The following is a 14254-nucleotide window of genomic DNA, read 5'->3' as shown; positions in this document are numbered from 1 at the left end:
TTCCTTTCATTTCAACCTTATTTCTGTACCTCAGCTAGTTAAAGATTTACAGTGCTCTGTTGTTTTTAATGCATCTGGATGTTTTTGCCAAGGCCCTTCAATGAGAAGGCCATGGGATCTTGGTGAACTAACAAAAGGGCTCTATTACTCTACAAGACAAAGTGGCATTAAAAGAACAGACTTGCTGTCACTAGCTAGTTCTTTCTTGCAAGCTAGCAGTTTTACTTTTGATTCACCTAGTCTAGATGCCATTAAACTTTGGCACCTAAGACTAGGGCATATACCTATTAACATTCTCAAATATGTCGATACATCTTTTTGTTCAAAGTCTTTTACTAATACTTGCATTTGTAGTATTTGTCCCCTAGCCAAACAATGTAGATCTTGATTTGGTCATAGTGAAATAAAGACTAATAGAATTTTTGAACTTGTGCATGTTGATATTTAGGGACCTTATCATACCCCAACTACAGGAAATTGTACTGGCTTTCTCACTATAGTAGATGATTATAGTAGAAGTACATGGGTATATTTGTTAAGAATAACGAATGAATCTATTAATCTTTTACAACATTTCTTTACCTATGTTGAAAAACAGTTTGGAACTTTTGTCAAAATTGTTGAATTAGATAATGCTAAAGAGCTTTGTGAAAGAGATACTCTAAAATTATATTAAACCAAAGGAATTATTCACCAAAAATCCACTGCAGCCACACCATAACAAAATGGAGTGGTGGAAAGAAAACATAAGCACCTACTTGAGGTAGCTAGGGCACTCCTTTTTCAATCCAATCTACCTATCAAATTTTAGGGAGATTGTATCCAAACTGTTGTGTACATCATAAATAGAGCCCCTTTATCTAGTATTGGATATGTTTCCCCTTATGAGAGACTTTTTGGAGATAAGCCATCCTATACTCACATGAGAGCTTTTGGGTGTTTATGCTTTGTTAACACCCTAAAGCAAGGAAGAACCAAGTTTGAAGTAAGAGCACGCTGTTGTGTGTTTCTTGGCTATCCTTTTGGACAAAAGGCATATAAAGTTTATGATCTCAACACCAAAAGAGTCATAGTCACTAGGGATATTAAGTTCTTTGAAAAGCATTTCCCGTTTCATCTTTTCTCAAATGGTTTGAACTATACTTCTATACATTTCTTTTTTTCCTATCAGCACTTCTGTCTCTTCACCCTCACCCATTTTCTTTGATAAGTTCCCACCTACTTGTGACGTTAGTCAACCAGCTGACTCCCCTACTAATGAAGAGGAACACTCCTCTGAACCTGACATTACTGAGGATACCAACTCTTCCAATTAGGTTCTTAAAAGTCCCTCTAGACCTCAAAATCCTCCCTCGCACTTAAAGGATTACATTAGTATAGACTCCATTAATTCACATTGGTGCAACTTAGTTAATACTGATTCACTCTTTGTCCTGCACAACAACTTTGACACCTAGGATCATACCTTAGTTGAACCTACAAGTTATAAAAAGGTTGTTCAAAATCCCCTTTGAGTTCAGGCCATGAACTCAGAACTTCAAGCTTTGGAACAAAAGGAAACTTGAAAGCTCGTCTCATTACCCTATGGAAAGAAACCTATAGGATGCAAGTGGGCTTATAAGCTTAAGTATAAGGCAGATGGATCCTTAGAGAGGTACAAGGCTAGACTTGTTACCAAGAGATACACACAGGAGTATGGGGTGAACTATGAGGAAACTTTTTCCCCTCTCATCAAAATGAATTATGTTAGATGCCTTATTGCTCTTGCTGCAAGTAGACACTGGGATTTGTTTCAATTAGATGTTAATAATGCTTTTTTACATGGCACTTTTCATGAGGGAGTTTATATGACTGTCCAAGAGGGACTTCCTAATCCTAATTCTTTAGTTTACAAACTTCAAAAGTCTTTGTATGGCTTGAAGCAAGCATCCAGACAGTGATATGCTAAGCTAGCTATGGAGTTGAATACTCAAGGTTTTACATAGAGCCATAGTGATGCCTCCTTGTTCATCAAAAGGAATGGTCATAACCATAGTTGTTGTATATGTTGATGATATTATACTAACAGGTGATGTTGCAAGCATTCAAGGTCTAAAGTCCCGTCTTCACAAAACATTTAGTATAAAAGATCTTGGCATTCTACATTATTTTTTAGGAATTGAGGTAACTTACACTCCCACAGGTATTATCCTAACTCAAAAGAAGTTCATAAAAGATTTATTAGATTTTAGTGGTATTAGTGATCACAAACGTGTAGTCACTCCTTTGCCCCTCAATTTAAAACTAACTGCTAATGAGGGTCTTTTGTATCCTAATCCTACATATTACAGGAACTTAGGTGGAAAGCTCGATTTTTTGACTCATACAAGATCGGATCTTGCCTACACTGTACAACATCTCAATCAATTTATGAAATCTCCAAGAATGCCACATTATGAAGCTCTTCAATACTCCCTTAAGTATATAACATCCACAGCAAGCCAAGTTATATTGCTCCATGCCACATATCAGCTCACTCTACAAGCCTTCTCTGACTCAGATTGGGCTTCCTGTCCAAACAGCGAAAGATCCTTCATAGGGTACATTCTCTTATTTGGGAAGTCTCCTATTTGCTGGAAATCCAAGAAGCAACCAACGGTTTTCAAATCTTCCTCAGAGGCAGAATATAGAGTTATGGCCTTTGCTTCCTCTGAGATTACATGGACTGTCAGGCTTTTGGAGGAACTTGGTGTCACTAATCTCAAGTCCATCACTCTCCACTATGACAATTAATCTGCACTATTGCTCGCAACCCAGTCTTTCATGAGAGGACCAAGCACATAGAGGTTGACTGTCACTTCACAAGGGATAAAGTGTTGGAAGGCTTGATTCAACTCTCTTATCTGCCAACTCAGTTTCAGCTTGCTGATGTTCTAACCAAAACCCTTCCCTCCAATCAACTTACTCTTATCCAAGCTTGGCATGGTATCCCACCCCAAGCTTGAGGGGGATATTAAAATAGTAGGTAGGTTATTATTAGCTGAGCTAGCACCACTTAAAAGAGTTTGTTAAAGGTTGTTATAACAATCTCTTGTATATACATAGGTCCTGTATTAGATTTTCAAGTTTTTCCTCTTAATGAATGTATTCATAGCTCTTGTGAGTATCTGTGAGAAAGATTCATTTTTAGTCTCTTTGTAATAATACTCCTCTCTGCTACCTTTTGTATTGAGAAACAAAAAACCCATTTACAGAAGTTCAGATTTTCATCCTTCTGTCTGCATTTTATACAATTTGTTCTAATTGTTGTTGATCATATGAATCTCTTCTTTTCTTCCGCAAACTTTAACAAGAGTATATAACATATTCTGAAATTTTAGCCCGATAATATGTCATATACTCAATCAATACCAACAATCACAAAGAATAACAATAGTAGGCAGTGGGGTAAATTTACAATCGCTATTGCATTCAAAAACCATTTGGTTTTTCACTTATCAAATTGAACGGTTTGTTGAACTGTTCATATCATGACGTATTAATTTTGCTTTTTGAAGACTACATAGTAGCTAAGCCTAATTAATTAAAAATTAAGATCCACTGATTAACAGTTAATATTTTGATTAATCTCTCAAAGCTTCTAGGTGGTCAATCTTCTATGGATTAACCCTTCTTAATCACTGACCAAAAACCTCTAATTTCTGGTTGTGCTGTAATTTTCAGGATAATGATGTATAATTAACCGGCTGGTTCATTTCTAGTAGGAAATATCGATTTTGCATGATTTTTATGAGTGTAACACTTTATCTTCCTCGTGAAATTTAGTTTTCAATTTCCATAATTTTATATTTTAAATCCTAGGATAGAAATATATAATCTATTAAATTTATAATTTTGATGAAGTTTCAAGCAAGTGATGTTTAAGGAACTACACTTGCATATATTGTTAGATAATAGGAGTATAACATTGACAGGTTCAACCATTAGCTTAAGCTATTATCGAGTGATTTTTTGATTTGGTATCAGAGTCAGCATAACAAGAGATCACGAGTTCAAATCTCAACCACCTCTAATTTAAAATGGGATATTTCGCAATAGGTTTGAGGAGAGTATTGGTTGCATCCACCTTTTCAGCCCAAAGACCTCTTGTATAAGGAGGCGTGTTAGATAATATAATATATCATAGAGCCTTAATCATTAACTTAAGTTGTTGGTTGAATTGGTGATCTTGACATATATAAAATATATTTATGTCATTTTTAATTGACTTGGTCGTAAAGAGGAGACGACATTGCTCGTAAATAGTCTTGATGTAGTAATGACAAGTAAATTAGCAGAATTTGGAGGGGGAAGATTAAGTACATTGTCTTGAACAATTACATTAAATGAATGAAAATTCTGAATTAGACTTATGATTGATGATTTTCTCTATTATACTTATGATAAACATTTGATTCTCACAATAATCAATCTACAAAGGTTATCATTCTACCCAATTTCTGAAAGTATATGGAATATAATCATCAAACACATCAGCTGATTTCCTTCCATGCATAAATATACTTTTCTTTATGTTTCCATATTGAGTATTTCATATTGATATGCAATAAAGAACAATAGCTTAAACATAAATAGTCACAAAATTTATTAAGGCTAAACTATAGATAAAAAAAGGGATACAAATATAATCAATGATCAATACGGATCGAGAATCCAAAATCATGGGTAACACCCACGTGCTACCTAATGTTTAAGTGTAGATCCGCCATGTCAATGATAGTACATTGTCTTAGTCATGAATTAAGCAGCTGCATTAACAGGAACCGGCTCTTCAAGCCTAGATGAACCATATAGAGTCTTCTCGAATCGAATGATCTCGTTCTTTGAACCGTATGCAACCTGAGTTCGGTCATCAAGCTTTTGGATGACCTTATCCAACACAGATTGGGTTCCATCACTGCTGTAACCACCAGCCTTCTCAATCAAGAACCCTAGAGGTGCTACCTCAAACAATAGCCTTAGTTTTGCCTTGGCTGAAGGTGATGCTACATTTGTGAATATACCTTTTTCCTTCACTATGATCTACATATACACATATGAATGTTGTGACATGTTAGATTACAAATAACTAGGGTAAAAATGTGCAAAAGGGTTGTTCAATTAATCTATTAATAGCTTTTTCCAAAAATGGTTCTGGGCATATGCAAGGTATCTGACCGCATAGGGTCCACTAAATTTAGGAACCTAATGTACTAGTTGACATTAGTTTATATTGCTTTTGCTTCGGTTTAACTACTTGTATTTAAGGCTTTTTCATTTTATTTTTATTTTTATTTTTTTTCTTTTTGACACACATTTTTCTAATAAACAATCAGCGTGCAACAACCAACAACTTCTACCAAATATTTTTATAACATCTGACTTAAATGTCTAACTTATCAATCAATACTTTCAAATAGTCAAATCAACTAACATTTTAGTTACCAACTCAACATTATTTAATATGAATAAATTTTTGGCCGAATTAATATCTTTACTTACATTCTAGTCAGCTAGGTTATTCAACAACACAATAATAGTATTGCACCACAAGCACACAAGAATGGAAAGGAAAAGGAGATGTCTGATACCTGGTTTACATCTGGAACCATTCCTCCTGTGTATCTTAATGTGTATTTTTCTCTGACATAATATTGGATCAACTGCAGAAATACACATAAATAGTGTTAAAGATCGCATTCTAATATTCGAACCCGATAGTGCATATAACATATTATTGCACTACAACCATCAGCATTAGGTTTTGACTGAGGTTGTTAAATCAGTAGAGTGTGTAACATAATATATACTCTATCATTCTCGTCCCATGGAATTTGTGAGTCATTGGATCCATGTCGTGTTCAATTTGAAACGGTTTTTAGAAAGTAAAACATAGCAAATTTAATGAAATCGAGCAAAATAAAAAATATAGGTCAGGATTTATCAGAACCTTGTCATAGTCAGCATTGTCAGAAGTAGCTCTCAAATTTCCAGGGCAAAACAATTTTCCTTCACCAATTTCTGTTGTCTCCTTTACATGCTGCCACTTTCCTAATATCACCAACAAGAACAAAAATGATTTAGGGATTTCAAAACCGGGTAAAAACAGAGGTGACTTGTACATTATTTCACCAATAATTGGGCAAATCCAAGAAATTCTATCATCTGGGTAAATATATAGACAGTCTCACCATGAGACGTTCTATATATATATTGGTTGAATAGTCTAACTAATACAATTATTAGCATATGAGCTCTTTGTTTTGAGGTCGTCTCACTGAAAGAAGGTCTCTCACAAGAGTGTGGATTGTATACCGACTTGATCCCAAGACTTATAGAGAGCTCGGCTCCGTATGTGTATTCAACCAATTCAACTACTATCCTTTAATGCTATAAACTGCACAACTTATATTTATAGGATATGACCTGAAGACACCCACGACCCTAGATTCGCCCATCACCTAATCTTAATACTAACTAGTAAGTAATAATCAAGGAATCAATTTAACCAAAAGTATAAGTTGTGGTTGAGGCCGTAAGATATATTATATACTCTAACACGCCTTCTCACACGAGAGCCCTTTGGTCTAGAAGCGTGGATGCAATACAGATCCTCCTCATATCTGACACTGGATATTCCACTTTAAATGAGGTGTAATTGAGATTTGAACTCGTGACTCTTGTCACGTACTCAATCAAAAGCTTAAGCTAATGTTGACGCACCAGATATATTATATACTCTAACATTATCAATAAACAAATGATCAAATTATTATAATTTTCATGTTTTTACTTGAATTATTAAAGAATCAAACCTTCATCAAGAAGAAGAAATTCATGGGTTCCAGGGTAGTCCTTAAGAGCCAAGACATAAGTAGTCCTAGGACCATAAATTCCCATGGCAGCTGCAACCTGATCACCACCTGTTACACCAGTTAACTTGTCACCTGGCCACACCCCAAATATGGTTCCTACTGAGAAGTTCGTATCGACAATGCTGGATCCATCAAGGGGATCAAACGCTACGCTGAACCCACCTATAAATCGCCATGAAAACCCATGAAAAACATGTTATGAATAAATTTTATTGGGAAGAAAATTTTGAATTAGATGGTTGAAGACATAAGAAATGACCTTCAGCTGGACCTCCCATATCTTGAAGTTCAGGGACTTCTTCTGAGCATGCATACTTGCAGAAGTGTGAGTAATTCAAGGCCTGTATTAGCACATATGTTGATCATTATATGATTTCATACAAGAAATTGTTCAACTAGGTGACTAGTTTTTAAGAGTAATGCAGACTTTTCTTTTGCAACAACCACATATGCCACTATGCCAGGCCATATTTGAGTTGAGTGGCTCTCTTTCGATGGTGACTTCCTCGTGATGAGGATATTGGTCTGTCTTTTTTTCCTATCCTCTCCAGACTATGCCTTGGGTGAAACTCATTGGGATGATGATGATGATAATGGCTCATTAAATTGTGTGCAATTCTGATTCATTTGAAAATACAAATAATGTTTGCCATCTAGGGTCAATCGATTCTACTTTGTCATTACTAACAAAGCTTAAGGTTACGTATATAAACCTACTAGGTGGGACCCACTTAACAAAATGTTGTAAAGATCAGAATTCCGATGCATAATTGAGGTAAATTGAAGTGGAGAGTACAAGAAACTAGTTGCGAACCTATGTAGGGGCTTGAGGGTGTTCAGACCCCACATATCGAATCTCACTACAAAATTAATACCGCAAAAAATATTGAATATCTTAAGTAAGATATTTCATGGCCCTATCAATTTATTTTGTTTACAATTAATCATCATAATCAATTTCGTGTAACCCATACTTAAAATTCTGAGTCCGTCACTGCAAGCAACAAAGCTCATGAGAGCACAAGAGTAACAAAATGCATCAAAAGGCAAAGAGTTTGAAATAGTCAGTCGTCAACATCATCATCATACTCAGTGTATCCCGCTCATAGAAACTATGATTAGGTTCAAGTAAGGGATGAAAGCCGGCAAACTATACACATAAAGGAGGATGTAGTAAAAGAGTCACTCCACAAGACAATGCAAGATAAACATTGAATTCATAAGAGTAATAACCTCAAAGAGAAGCTTATCAGCAAGCACATCAATAGCAAGTTGTTCATCCCCAAAAGAGTTGACACATTGAGTTCCGCCACATGAAGCTGTCCTCACTTTAAACCCAATGGTTCTTAAAGCTTCTCCCATGCACATTAGCAATCTTATCAGCCCTTTATCAGTTGTTGCCTTGGCTAGAAACTCTTCCTGCATGTATAATACTCACCATTTATTTGCAAATTGTAAAAGAAAATTGAAAGAAATGTAAATTATAGTTATGTTGGTTAATATCTTAAGCTTACCAAACTGTCACCAAGTTCATTTTTGGTTACAAGAGTTGAGTTCTTTGCTTTGTTGATCTTTATTGATGACTTGGTTGTCATCCTCAATGATTCTCCAAATAATGAGCTTGTTTTTAGACTCTACAAAAATTTTATGAAGAATCAATTTATCATATCCCCCAGCACTTGTTAGACACAGTAGCAGATCTAGAGTAATGTCACTTAGATCAATTGACTTCACTTAAATCCAAAATAAAATCAGATTTACATGTAAATATACCCTAGATAACTTGGTTAGTGTACTGTCTTCCATATATGTGACTAGGAATCAAAATCGAATAGGCGTTTTTTACTTACATTGATATCATCGTTTTTTTTTCTGGATTCGTCACTTGCTACACGGTAACTTTATCATCAAAACCAGAGTCATATTTCGCTTTCCCTTATTTACAATTTTAGAGTTAAACTCGATCTTTTAGAATTAATGCTTTGGCATTATTGTTGTTGTTAATATAGATTATGAATCTAAAGCCAAAACAATTATAATTGATACCAGATACTAGTTCTTAAAAAAAAAAAAACACCTATAATTCCAAATTTTAATGATATTTGAAAATTTTGATCGTTAATTCTTGATTTAATTACCAACACATACCAACCTAAGATGAGGTTAGCTACCTCTTTTTTACCTCATTTTTACCACTTGTTATGGTCAAACAATAAGCTATAGATGTACAATTTCTATTCAAAAAATTACATAACTAGATCATGGATTAGATTACACTATGAACACAATCAATAATAACAATGGGCACATAGCATTAGCCATAGCATATGTGATCAATAATAACATCAAACACATAGTATTAGTCGTAGCATACCTTAGTAACTATTTCAATTTACACTTTCAATGTGATCAATAATAACATGGGCACATGGTATTAACCATAAATACCTCATATCTCAAATCTTTTGATTTGGAACCCTATTAATATTAAATAATGTAATATAGGAGTATAAAACAAAACAATAATAGCTGAGATAAAAAAAACATATAAGCTGGATGGGCTACTCCTATTATCAATAGGTTTTAGGGTGAAATCTCATCGGATATGTGTGCAGTCAACTCTTCTGAGAGTGTTGTTGTGTACATAGCACAGCATACATATACAAAAGAATGTTCATCAATATGATAAAAGTGCACAATTGTAGTAAAAATTAATAATGCCATAATTAACATACCTTGGGGTTAAAAGATGAAGGCACAAGAGAAGAGTGCTGAGAAGAGAGTCTAGGGAGCAAAATGCTCCTAGAACAAGAAGTAATGCTTGTCTCCATTGTTAAATTCTATGATGTGCTTTGGATTTTTGGTGGCCTTTTCTGTTAAGACAATTAAAGAAGTGAGAAGAGTGAATAGTAGGATTCAAGATAAGCAGTCAATGGGTTACTGCCACGTGTCAGTCTTCTAAAAGATATAGATCAAAAAGCTCAAAGATTGAATGAACTACCATATCTCAGTATTTTGTGGTAATGAATAATGATTGTTTTGATTTCTAATCCTAAGTAATAGAGACTACTCACTACAATATGATTTTAAGGTCCCAATTATTGCTCTAGTGCTTGTTCCTATCATTTTGCCCAATTATTGCTAGTGCTTGTTCCTGTCATTTTGCCCAATTAATTTTTGGCATAGAGTAGGGTGGAGTAAAAATTTTAGAGGCTTTATTTATTTTGATGATTTTTTTAAAATGAAATTCTTTATTATATTAAAAAAAAAATTTACTTTAAGAAAAATAATTCAAAACAAAATATATTGTAATATTATATTACTTTAAATATAAAAATTTTTTACAAAGAAATCACTTAAAAAGTGTTGCTCAAAACTAGGCTTAACACCATTTAATATTTTAGGCTCCAAGAACCGACCATGGCATAGAGATTAAGGAGTTAAGTAAAATAGGTTAAAATTGTGGGGTATTTAGAAATGCAGCTCGTCTTGTATGAGACCGTCTCACTATGAGACGGGTCCATAGTGAGACGGGTCCATATAATAGCCCATTTTTTCAATTGATTAGTTTAAGATCATAAGTAATCGTTAAATTCAAAAATAGAAATCAGACAAATTTTTTTAAGCAAAATAAAATGAAATTGGTGCAAATTCAGAGGGACAAAGGAGTAATTTGAGAAGAAAAATTTGATGTCAAAATTCAAAAGTGGTCTGCAATCAACATGGGCTTTGTTTCCCCAGGCCCAATTCATTTGTGATTGTAGGCTATGGCCCTATATCAATCTGAACTCATGCCAATTGCTCGTTTAAACGTAATTCTTGTCAGCAAGTCTTGTATGACCGTCTCATCGTGAGACGAGCTAATGCAAAAAGCCTATTAGTAATTTAATATTAAAAGACAATGAAACTTTTATTGTATAAGGCAGCAATTTTTATTAGAGTTTGGGCTGATTCAATTGAGGTTGTCCCATGGTGAAACGGTCTCAATAAAGAATTAGCGAATTCTTGTGAGTAAACATCTCTTGGTAAGACGACCTTAAAATAATAAGTTTATATTTAAATAATTTATATTAATTAGACTATTAAGTCTATGTATGGAACGTCTCACAGCAAAATTTTTCATACAATAATTTGTGTGTGCTGATTGCACCATTATATATCAATCTTTCTTTTCTCTTTGGAGTATTTAGCAATTGAGTGTTGGTTATTACTTATTAGTTATTACCTTGTTTGATAGTTGACTTTTCACTTTTAATGATTTTGACTTTTTAGTTGATTAAACAATTAAAAAGTATTTAATAACTTAAAAGCAACTTTTAAGCTAAAATCAAAAAGCTAAAATAAATTATTTTAATTGACATTTAGCTTTTTGACTCACTTCTTTAATACACAATCAAAAACAAACCAACAATTAAAATAAATTTTGTGTAAGCAATTATCAAACAAAATTAGATAATGTTGCACTAGGGTATTTAATGGATTTTTATATGACTGTATATAGAATAGAAATTAACTAAATTGAATCTTGTAAAAATTAATTATGATGAACATACTAAAACAAAAAAAAGTATTAAAAATTGACAGAAATAAAAAGATAATCAAATTGATTTAATACACATTATTTATATATATATTTATCCGTAATTGTAAGACATATTTAGAAATCACATCTCAACACAACAAAATTGGATTCACAATCAACTATTCCAAAACAAAAAGAGAGATCAAAAATTTTATTCCTTTGTGATTTCACTAGGTATGAAACTTGTACATATCAATGACTATGAAAAAAATGATCCATGATCATCAAAAATTACATACCCAAATACAATCAAACTCATATCAACAATCACACACTACTACTTAATTCCTCTACGACACCATCTAATTCTCTACAATATGAACGCGTTTGTTACCGAAATCTAATTTTTTGCACTGATCTGAGCTAACAGAAAAAACCCCAGAAAATTTCTGCTTACCCAAAAGCAATCATCATAAACCAAATTGCAAGAAACAACAACAAACCTTTGCAAATACCAATTCTTGAACCTCCATTGAAATCAATCTTATACTTCATAGTAGCATTAGGGTAAAGAATCCCCCATTGTCTAGTTGACAAACTTCCATTAACTTCCTTATCAAACAATTCAAAGATGTAAATTTCTGAAATACTATCTTTCTTTAAAGGAGTACCGATCCCAGATTTTAAATGATCAATCAATCCTTTCAGGTACATTTCAGCAAACACCTCATTAGCATCATTTTCTTCTCCAAATTCATCTCCTGGAGAATGTGGCCATCCTGTTTCAGTCACAATAATGGGGATATTTTCATGCCCAGAAACCACCATTGCTGACAAAACTGCATCGATCATGACATTGAAAAGGTTTCGATATCGAAGACCGGTGTTAGGATCATCTCGAAAATTGAAATTTCCTTCCTGAAACAGAGCATACCCCAGTGGAAGATCATTGGTTAAACGGAAAAGATTATAAGGGTAAACATTAACAAAAAGCGATGAATTAGCTTCATTTAAGAAGTCTAACAATGGTTTAATTATAACATCATTAATGGGTTCGGCGAATTCGGCTGAAGAAGGAGGAAAAGCAGAGGTTAAAAGAGGAACAATCGAGAAAGTTGTAGAAACTTGGATTTTCTTGATACCCACTTCAATGAGTGCGGAATGGAGGTTTTTGATTGCAGGGAGAATATCATTTGAGAGATCTTCCATGGAGGAGAGAATATCCGACCCAACAGAAATGGATGTGATGTTAGCCCGTGGGTAGAAAGGGATAACATGGGAATACAGCCATGAAACGGCATGCGATTGGTTAGAGGAAAAAGAAGAGATTAAGGAGTTTGGAATGGTGAGATGAAGGGAAATGGAGGAGTATGAGAATGCCCGGATAAGAAGCGGGTCTGGATTTGGTAAACGGATAGCAGGGATTTTGAAACGGGTGATGGTGGATGCGATTTGTTCGGGTGTAATGGAAGGTGGGTGGTGATTGATTGTGACTCCGATAATGGGAGTTGAAGTTGTAAGAGTAATGGAAATATGGAGGATTAAATGGAGGAGAGATAAAATGTGGGTAATGGACGCCATTGTTGATGAATTGAAGGTTTTAGAAGTGGAAGAATTTGTGGGTTTTACAGGAAAAGATTGGTGGGTTTTGTGGGTTTTGTGAAAGATTTATGGGTTTTCTGGGTTTTGGCGGTTGTTTTGAAGTTTATCATGGAAGAAAGGAAAAGGTTCTTGATTGTGTGGGACAAAGGTGTACTGAGCGTGTGTGATGAGAGTCGTACGATTAGGATGATCAAGTGATCACAAAATTAAGGGTTGATGAGAGACAGTTTACAATTTATACCAATCAATGATCAGTTATACAGGGTCATAAATCATCATGAGTGATTTACAGAGGGCGAGGGTTAAAGGGTCTTTGAATCTTGATTGTGTACAATGAGGGTGTACCATAGTATGGTGGTACGAGATGTAGGATTAAAAATTAGGATAAGTCCATATTATGATTCTCTATTTCATATTCCCATCTTCACATTCACTAATGCTGGTTTCAATTGTAAATTCTTAAAATGCTCTATTCTTTTAAGATCACAGTATAGACTAAAGAAAGAACTAATTAAAAATTAAATTTAAAATCATATTCGAAGAAAATAATATTTGATTTAGGTTTTCCAATCAAGATAAAACTTAATTTTCTACTTAAGCCTTGTTTTATAAAAATTCTCTACTTGGTCAAACATCAATTATGTATATAAAGAATTTTGAGTTAGCTTAATTGTTATAAGTTTTGTATGTTATTTTACATGGAATTCCTCTCATCATTAGTAGCATTGAATTGTATACTACACATTTAGATTGTTGTATAATTTGAAGGTTATTTGTAATTTTGAATTTAAAAAAAGTAAAAACATACTCATTTATAAAAAGTATATGATCTACATAAAATACCAAAATTGTTGAAAATTATGAATTGGTGTAGAGATATAAGGTTTTTCTCCATCCTTGTGATAATAAGAGTTTAATTGGCATGACCTACAAGAATATGAATTTCCCTCCCTTTAAAAAACTTTTCCTTACCCAAAATCAAAACATAAGGTATCGTGGTTGTTAATTAGGATTCTTCTGAGGTTAATTTTGGATTTACTAAAACTCATATCTTTGTTCTATAGCATAAAAAGTTGTTTTAATGGATTTTTGTTTTCTACTTAACTCAATAGTTTGGATAATAAATTCATTGTTTAAATAAATGAGACAAATATATAATACTATGTTTGGAAATGAGGAATTCATTTGAAAATAGAGATTTGACTCAAATTTAGTGTTTAATAAATAAAGAATATTT

General features: G+C 33.6%; 4 protein-coding genes across 4 annotated transcripts in view; 2 read left to right on the top strand and 2 right to left on the bottom strand.

Annotated features, from left to right (window-relative positions):
- The window catches only part of LOC130802437 (uncharacterized), a 2861-nt gene extending 921 nt beyond the window's left edge, over nucleotides 1–1940 (top strand). Inside the window, exons 4-9 of the mRNA XM_057666457.1 lie at nucleotides 35–304; nucleotides 449–526; nucleotides 812–1110; nucleotides 1172–1229; nucleotides 1317–1374; nucleotides 1603–1940. Coding sequence (XP_057522440.1) covers nucleotides 35–304; nucleotides 449–526; nucleotides 812–1110; nucleotides 1172–1229; nucleotides 1317–1374; nucleotides 1603–1940 — 1101 coding nt within the window. The remainder of the gene's footprint in view (nucleotides 1–34; nucleotides 305–448; nucleotides 527–811; nucleotides 1111–1171; nucleotides 1230–1316; nucleotides 1375–1602) is intronic.
- Nucleotides 1941–2019: 79 nt separating this feature from the next.
- Nucleotides 2020–3152, top strand: LOC130802436 (uncharacterized mitochondrial protein AtMg00810-like). The gene is made up of 3 exons (XM_057666456.1): nucleotides 2020–2728; nucleotides 2797–2964; nucleotides 3085–3152. Exons 1-3 carry the CDS (start codon nucleotides 2020–2022, stop codon nucleotides 3150–3152), a joined length of 945 nt encoding a protein of 314 aa, XP_057522439.1.
- Nucleotides 3153–4496: 1344 nt separating this feature from the next.
- Nucleotides 4497–9977, bottom strand: LOC130803008 (sedoheptulose-1,7-bisphosphatase, chloroplastic). The gene is made up of 8 exons (XM_057667152.1): nucleotides 9629–9977; nucleotides 8408–8527; nucleotides 8127–8312; nucleotides 7153–7234; nucleotides 6834–7055; nucleotides 5969–6069; nucleotides 5610–5681; nucleotides 4497–5061 (listed from the first exon to the last, which is right to left on the bottom strand). The coding sequence occupies exons 1-8, from the start codon at nucleotides 9722–9724 to the stop codon at nucleotides 4780–4782; spliced, it is 1161 nt and encodes a 386-aa protein (XP_057523135.1). The 5' UTR covers nucleotides 9725–9977; the 3' UTR covers nucleotides 4497–4779.
- A 1620-nt stretch (nucleotides 9978–11597) lies between these two features.
- On the bottom strand, nucleotides 11598–13593 carry LOC130803009 (glucan endo-1,3-beta-glucosidase 2). The gene has a single exon (XM_057667153.1). It carries the CDS (start codon nucleotides 12994–12996, stop codon nucleotides 11869–11871), a length of 1128 nt encoding a protein of 375 aa, XP_057523136.1. The 5' UTR covers nucleotides 12997–13593; the 3' UTR covers nucleotides 11598–11868.
- Between the last annotated feature and the right edge of the window lie 661 nt (nucleotides 13594–14254).

The sequence above is a fragment of the Amaranthus tricolor genome, chromosome 16 (genome assembly GCF_026212465.1).
Source record: "Amaranthus tricolor cultivar Red isolate AtriRed21 chromosome 16, ASM2621246v1, whole genome shotgun sequence".
NCBI classification, from domain to species: domain Eukaryota; kingdom Viridiplantae; phylum Streptophyta; class Magnoliopsida; order Caryophyllales; family Amaranthaceae; genus Amaranthus; species Amaranthus tricolor.
The sequence above is the reverse complement of the archived record's forward strand: the minus strand, read 5'-3'. Positions and strand labels throughout refer to the sequence as shown.

Bases quoted from the DNA above. Each gene is read 5' to 3' on its own strand.
- LOC130802436 (XM_057666456.1), top strand. From the start codon at position 2,020: ATGGTCATAACCATAGTTGTTGTATATGTTGATGATATTATACTAACA. The intron at 2,729-2,796 runs GTGTCACTAATC...CTCGCAACCCAG, and splicing joins CAGGCTTTTGGAGGAACTTG to TCTTTCATGAGAGGACCAAG. The intron at 2,965-3,084 runs GTATCCCACCCC...GTATATACATAG, and splicing joins TCTTATCCAAGCTTGGCATG to GTCCTGTATTAGATTTTCAA.
- LOC130803009 (XM_057667153.1), bottom strand. From the start codon at position 12,996: ATGGCGTCCATTACCCACATTTTATCTCTCCTCCATTTAATCCTCCAT.
- LOC130803008 (XM_057667152.1), bottom strand. From the start codon at position 9,724: ATGGAGACAAGCATTACTTCTTGTTCTAGGAGCATTTTGCTCCCTAGA. The intron at 7,056-7,152 runs GTCATTTCTTAT...GGCGATTTATAG, and splicing joins TATGGGAGGTCCAGCTGAAG to GTGGGTTCAGCGTAGCGTTT. The intron at 5,062-5,609 runs GTATCAGACATC...GTGTATATGTAG, and splicing joins TGGTTCCAGATGTAAACCAG to ATCATAGTGAAGGAAAAAGG.